Source organism: Coenobita brevimanus, chromosome 68 (genome assembly GCF_032717465.1).
Source record: "Coenobita brevimanus isolate Jiangsu-jjx chromosome 68, ASM3271746v2, whole genome shotgun sequence".
Taxonomy (NCBI): Eukaryota; Metazoa; Arthropoda; class Malacostraca; order Decapoda; family Coenobitidae; genus Coenobita; species Coenobita brevimanus.
Genome location: NC_137021.1, coordinates 699,302 through 706,452, shown reverse-complemented (window position 1 = coordinate 706,452; position 7,151 = coordinate 699,302). Strand labels below are relative to the sequence as shown.

Sequence of the window (7,151 nt, the reverse complement as noted above, 5' to 3'; positions counted from 1 at the left end):
GAGAGAGAGTGTGTGTGTGTGTGTGTGTGTGTGTGTGTGTGTGTGTGTGTGTGTGTGTGTGTGTGTGCGTGCGCATAATTTCCCACCATACACACCACTCGGGCCTCTGATCTTTCACTCTGCATTACTGATTCACTCTCTCTCTCTCTGTCTCTCTCTCTCTCTCTCTCAAACATCATATAAACACGAAATTTTTAGACCCTATGTTTTTGTATGTCCATTAATTAGCTTGACACCTTACACTGACTCACATCAGTGTATGTAGTATGTATGTATGCGTGTATGTAATGAATGTATGTATGTTATGAATGTATATATGTATATTATGTATGTGTATATTATGTATGTATGTATGTATATTCCAGTTTACCCCTGGTTGGAACTGAAAACGGGAAGTCGTAAAGAAAATATATCGTTATGGAGTATACATTTATTTAGGGCATGAGGGTGTGGGTTTACATATGCCTGTCAACTTCACGAGGTTTATTAGGGCAGGTAAATCCCAAGCTTCCCTCGTACTACCATATCCAACCGTCAAGTTTACAATGCAGGTCCTTATTTCAGTCACTGAGGGCGGACAGGGGAGGGTGGGGTGGGATGATGGGCGCGACCTGGCGAGAGTGGCTGTTTCTCTTCGTCTTCACCCACCAACAGCTCCACCAGGAAACACCCCACAGACACCACCACACCTGGGGGCCGTAGAAGCCGTCTAGTGTCACCCACAGTTAGGAGCGTTTCATATTCCATCATCATCATCATCATCATCATCATCATCATCATCATTTTTCTAGGTCCCATTTTTCCCTTAGAACACAATCCGCAGTAACCAATTTTACCTCCAGTTCCTTTATCATACTGCTGGATAAACAAGGAAAGGAGGGAGAACACCTACCCGCAGCAAGGACAGAGGAGGCAGTCAGTTTTTTCTAAGTCCCAGTCTTCCCCAAGAACACGGACCCACAGTAATTTGCATCCAGGTCCCCAGCAGATACTTACCCCCAGCAGATAGGAAGAGGCCATAGAAACACAAACCCCCGAGAAAATACAGAGAAAGCAGACAGTCTATTTTTTCTAAGTCCTAGTTTTCCCCTTGAATAAAACCTGCATGCAGTAACTGGTGTACATCGGGGTCCCTGATAGACACGCACCCCCAGCAAAGACGGAGAAGACACCGTAGAAATCACCAAGGTCCAGAGCCCGCATGGAGTCCGCCTTGACGGGCTTGTGGCACTTGCTGGCGTTGATGACACTCTGGCGGTAGAAATAATCCAAGATGCCGGCCTCTCGCAGACTCACGATGCTGCAGAGGGGAAGTAGATAAATTTTAACACCAGGATGGTTTTATACCTGTCTCTCACAGTTTCACGATGCACCGAAAAGGAGGTAAAGGTTTTAACAGAAAGATAATGCCAGCCTTTTGCAGATTCACGATGCTGCGAGAGGAATATATGGGAGTTAGAAGAAATGGCAAATTTAATACTTGTCTCTTGCAGTTTTAAGATGCTGAGATAGTGGGGTACTGCATTTAGCCGAGAAGGATAATACCAGCCTCCCCCAGTCCCACGATATTGCAGGGGGGAATACTCGCAGATAATTTTTACTACCAGAATTATTTGTTACCTGTTTCTAGCATTACACGACACTACGAAAGGGGAGTACACAGATTCTTTTACAGAGCTAATTTGATGCCAACCTCTCGCGCTTTGACGATGCTTTAAAGAAGAAGGGACGTAAGTAAGAAATTATACCTACATATCTGACGGTGTTGGAAAAAAAATATGGCACAGTTTAAAAACAGGAAGTCTGAAGGCCCCAAATCCCCCTCCCCCTACCCCGCCGTTAATCCGCCACCGCCATCCCAAGCCACCCAAGCCACTTACATAGGGTCAATGGCAGCCTTGAGTGGAGAACCCTTGGCGAAGAGAAGGCTGCCGATGTTAGGCTTCAGAAATGACTCACCCATCAGGTACGCCGAGCATCTCCCTGTCTGTGATGAGAAAACAAAACAATTACAAGACAAAAATAGAGCAAATACAAGGCAAAAATACTCCAGGTGTAAGACAGGTATAAGAATTAGGGAACTACCGGACAAGAAAGAGACAAATACAAGACAAGAATATACCAAGGATAAGACTAGAATGGAACAGGTATGATGCAAGAATGTGTGGGAGTGAATAATTTTAATCATGGCCTTAGAAAGACACCGAACACACAGCACCCTCATATATAGTGGGAATGGAGAATCGATGTTATGGCGGGAAAAGCAGTTGACATGGTACGAAACACTGAGTGACGTAGCCAAGAACAGGGACGATATATTACCTCTGAAAAGTGGGTGTGCATAATCTGTGTCATGGCAGAGAGAGGTGCCGCCATCGCGTGCCGGCCGGTCAGGAACCCACTAATGCCAAACGAAACATTGTTGGGAATGGCGGCGTTGAAGATGCTCTTGTTGAAGCGCCCTAGGGTACTATCGGGATCTGCCTCCTGAAGATACATGTAAAGAGAGAGAAGCTGCCTTGGGGCGTCATGTAAATATCCTGTAATGATTTGAAATAGGTTCTGAAAACAATAAGATTAACATCACATCAGTGTTTTACGAGAATCTGTTGAATGCTGGGAAGAGTGATGACACCATTTTGTTAGAACAGAATTAACGACACTATCTTACGTAAACAGCAGTGTGGAGTACAGAATCAATAGGAACCCAGACAGGCAGTCCTGCTCGCCCCAGCTCCTCGACGTTGTTGAAGGGCAGCGTGACCTTGGGCAGGATGAGCATGGCCTTGAGGTTGCAGCGGTACACGGTGGCCAGGATGAGGGACAGCAGCAGCCACAGCCCCGTCAGAACCTTTGTCATGTCTCGTGGGGGCTCGAAGGGCACAGCTAAGGAATGATCAGAGAAGGTGATGGTAATAGTGAGATACAGGTGGTGGCAGTGGTGGAATGAGAACACACACACACACCGGAGAGGATGAAACTTGGGCTGCCTGGAAGTGAGCCTGTCATGTTGTGCTGATGGTACAATTGCTGACATAATACTGATTCACTACAAAACGATAATTAACGAAATGGCTATGAATGACCATGGAAATCCAGTGACATAATCATAGTTTTAGCCTACATTACCAGAAAGACCCTGAAAAGACTAATAAATCTTTTAATGTTGCTTTCCTTTTGTACTCTGTTGCTGTGTACTCACGCACTGCCAGGAGTGAACTGCAGGTCCATATAACAGCGTCCCGGGCCATGGTGCCAGGACTGACTCGTTGCCCTTGCATTTCTTCATCTGCCCCATCAGAGTAGTTCCTGAGGTCAGGCAACAATGTCAGTGTTATCTTTTTTTCTTTTATTTTTTAAACCAGAGTATCACAGTCAAGTATTTTGATAACACAGACTTGAGAATACCTTGTTGATGTACGAGGTAGCATGAAGGCCTGTCGGGTGAAGCGAAGCAGGTAGAGGGCCACCACCACAGTCACCACACTCACCACCATCAGCAGCCACGTCTGTTACAAGAACACCAGTGAGGGACATGAATGTGAATTTTATATATCCTTCATTCCTTCATTTATACTACTTTTATTTGCTTTACTTTCTAAACTCCTTACAATACGAGATGCTTTCGTAACTGCTGAGGAGAGAAAGTCTGAACGTATGTGAATTATTGCCCTGCTACCTATCGAAACAGTTGCCCCATTACAATGGAACTGTTGCCATCACACGTACGTGAATTATTGCTGTGGTAGCCCTTATGTGCACTGTTGCCTTAGTAGCCTACATATGTGCGTTATTACCCTGGTAGACTAAATATGTGCATTTCTCATGTGCATTGGTCAGTGCACATACACACCGACAGGGCGAAAGGCTTGACGAAACCCGCTATGTCCGAATTACTGACGGGTCTCTTGTACCCCGCCATGTGATCGTCGATGAAGAAGAACTCACTCATGTCCCCCACGTCCAACCTCTCCTCCGTCATCATGATCATTGACGACACATCCACCTCCTGCAGAGAGAGGGGGGGAGGGGGTAGTCCAACAAAGTGACGTCCAAGAGCGCGAAGTCTGAGTGAAGTGCAAGAAAGCTAAGTTTAAAAAGGTAAAGTCTTTGTCCAGTAGTCTAAAATTTGATGTACTTTACTTTGAGACACCAAGGACAGTCGAAATGATGAAAACTCAGATGGCAAAGTCTGAGATATCAGTTTTCGAGTAGCAAAGTCCAAGATAACGAAGTTTGAGGCAGTGACGTGCAAGATGAAGACGTTATTTGCACTCACCCTTCTGTGCACGGTTCCCACGGCGCCGGTAAAGGAGCCATTGGGCAGCCTGGCGCCACCCACAGAACGCGGCACCAACACGTACTCCACACTAGCAGGCAAGGAGGAGGAGGAGGAGAAAAAGAAGCAGAAGAAGGCTTAGATTTATGCCTATTACGAGTAACAGCACAAGGGTCACTAAAGCAGTCAGTTTTTGCTATGCGTCAATCTCCCCTTAAAATATAATCTACACTAGTTAGTGTTATAAAATGCTCCATAATTATTCTCGTGGATGAAAAGAAAGAAGAGAGAAACAAACATTTTTTTTTTTTTCTTTCAAGTGTCAGACGGACTTGAAAATCGGACTAGCTTTCTACCGCCTGCAAGCTGGAAGGAGGATATGGACAGGTGCCGAAGCCTTACCATCTTTTAAGACGACTGGAGACAATATCAAAGAGCGACGTGACGGTTCCGCTGAAGACGGGGTGGGTGTCGTTGCCAGTGATAATCATGTGGGGCATAAACTGTGAGGGAGAAGGGGTTAGAAGCTTAGAGAGGGTGATAGAGGGTGTTAAAGCACGTTAGAAAGAAGTGTTAGAGTGTGAGGTGTTAGAATCTGCTAGAGAGTGTTAGAGGGCCATCTGAGAGAAGAGTTAAATTGAGTTAGGCTAAGTTAGAATAGTTCATAGCCCTTAGAGTCAGCCGCAACTCACCCTTCCACACCTACCCATCCTCCCTCACTCCAGCACCAGCACCAGTAACTGTTATCCTAATCTGAAATGGACTAGGGTTACAAGGATGGAGTTTCAGTGAGTTTGTGCAGGTGTGGAAAGATGGGAGTGAGGGAGTATGTGCAGGTGTGGGAGGATGGAAGTCATAGCCGAATACAAACCATATTTCTAATGTAATATCGGTTGTACTGTTTTCACTGTAACTTGGCCCATAATTGCCACATGTCCATCTTGAATGCTGCGTTTTGACATTGGATTAACTCTAGAATATGATACTAGTTACGAAGAAGTGCTATGGAAAGGACGTAGAGCTATAGTTTTGTCTCATTCTACCACTGAACTACGTCAAATAAGCTGCAAAAGGATCTGGGCCAAGTTAGTGTGAAAAGAAGTGTTGTTTGGGTTTAGTCAGGTTTAGTTTTACGCAATCAAGTATAGAACGTAAAATAAACTGTACCCTTTTTGCTTTACTTTCACCTAAAATTGTCGTCTCTGTCATCTTGAATGCTGAGCTGTGACAATAGATTAACATTAGAATAGGATGCAAGTCACGCAGAAGTGCTATGGAAAGGACATACAGTTATAGTAATGTCCTTTTCTGCCACTTAGCTACACGAAATAGGCTGCAAAAGGACGGAAATCTGGACCAAGATAAAGTGAAAAAATACTCGTATATAAATCACCAGCACTAGAATATGGTGCAAGTCACGAAGAAGTGCTATGAAAAAGATGTAGAGCCGTAGTATTGTCTCATCCTGCTACTGAACTACGTGAAATAGGCTGTAAAAGGACGAAAATCTGCCCCAGGCAAGCGTGAAAAAGGTTAACAACAAAATAAAATATAGAACACCCACCATGACAGCCCCAACCTTGATACAGGGCTGCCCATCGGCGCCCTTCCCCGCCATACCCCCTCCTGTAGGCGACGCTGGGGATGGGGTTGGGTGGGGGACACTGTGGGGGGATGAAGGGATGGGGGTTAGTGGAGAAGAAGGCTTAGATAGACTACACGAGGCTTAGTAAAACTTAAATTAATTCCTGTTGACCACGCGAGGCTCATTAAAACAGAGAAGGCTTAAAATTAACACCTATTGGAAAACAAGGATAATTAGGACAAAGAAAAGGCATAAATTAATCACTATCGACCACACGAGGCTCATTAAGACTTAAATTACTCCCTGTCGACTACACCAGGTCATTAAAAAGGCGTATGATCAACTTTGAGCGAAATCCACAGGGGTACTAGCGATACTAATGCCAAGGTGAACTGAAAATGATCGAAAATGAAGAGAAAGGAGGTGGAAACGATCGAAAACGAAGAGAAACGAAGTGGAAGCGATCGAAACTGAAGAGGAAGGAGGTGGAAACGATCGAAAATGAAGAGAAAGGAGGTGGACGCGATCGAAAATGAAGAGAAAGGAGGTGGAAGCGATCGAAAATGAAGAGAAAGGAGGTGGAAGCGATCGAAAATGAAGAGGAAGTAAAACGAAGGGAAAGTGAAGTGGAAGTTTATCGAAAGTGAAGTGGAAGGGATGTGAGCGTGATTATAATGAAGCGGAAGCGTTCGAAATAAAAGAGGATGTGAAATGGGAGTGGTAAAGAACGAAGAGGAAGTTAAGTGGAGAGGAAGTAAAGCGAAAGTGATCAAAATTAAGGGAAAGTGAAGTGGAAGTGATGGAAAATGAAGAGATAGTGAAGTGAGACTGAGTAAAGGGGGTGGGATTGGACGAAAATGTCTCTCTCTACTGACGAAGACGCTGTGAGAGGGGACGAAGGAGGTGACAGAGAGAGAGAGAGAGAGATTATGACGAGACGAGACAGAGACTGAGACTGCATACAGGGGGCTGGATAGAGGTGAATATTAGGCCTCGAACTGGGAGAAAGAAGGATATAGAGAGAGTATTTATGTGTGTGTGAGAGAGTGAGAAAATTAGAGAGAGTGAGAAAGTCAGTAGGTGTGAACTATTTTGATTGGCTTGCATATTTTCTCATCATAATTCAACTCTCTCTCTCTCTCTCTCTCTCTCTCTCTCTCTCTCTCTCTGTATGTATGTATTTACAGTATATTTATAGTTGTTGTACAGATGCAGTTGACCATTTCTCGCAGTCCACCATCCTCCCCTCAGTGGATAGGCAGGGAATTGAGGGACGTTACTAGGTTA

The 7,151-nt window shown here is 44.8% G+C and overlaps 1 protein-coding gene across 1 annotated transcript; it reads right to left on the bottom strand.

Annotated features, from left to right (window-relative positions):
• Positions 1–564: 564 nt before the first annotated feature.
• LOC145405795 (glutamate receptor 2-like) lies at positions 565–3,982 on the bottom strand. Its single transcript, XM_080277030.1, has 8 exons — positions 3,854–3,982; positions 3,409–3,509; positions 3,203–3,309; positions 2,672–2,886; positions 2,323–2,562; positions 1,881–1,987; positions 1,149–1,300; positions 565–689 (listed from the first exon to the last, which is right to left on the bottom strand). The coding sequence occupies exons 1-8, from the start codon at positions 3,980–3,982 to the stop codon at positions 565–567; spliced, it is 1,176 nt and encodes a 391-aa protein (XP_080133156.1).
• Positions 3,983–7,151: the final 3,169 nt, after the last annotated feature.

What these genes read in the sequence shown, in the direction of transcription:
- LOC145405795 (XM_080277030.1), bottom strand. Translation starts at nt 3,982, where the DNA reads ATGACGGAGGAGAGGTTGGACGTGGGGGACATGAGTGAGTTCTTCTTC. An exon ending in TCAAGCCTTTCGCCCTGTCG is followed by an intron (nt 3,510 to 3,853) that starts GTGTGTATGTGC and finishes TTCTTGTAACAG; the next exon opens with ACGTGGCTGCTGATGGTGGT. An exon ending in TACTCCACACTGCTGTTTAC is followed by an intron (nt 2,563 to 2,671) that starts GTAAGATAGTGT and finishes TATTGTTTTCAG; the next exon opens with AACCTATTTCAAATCATTAC.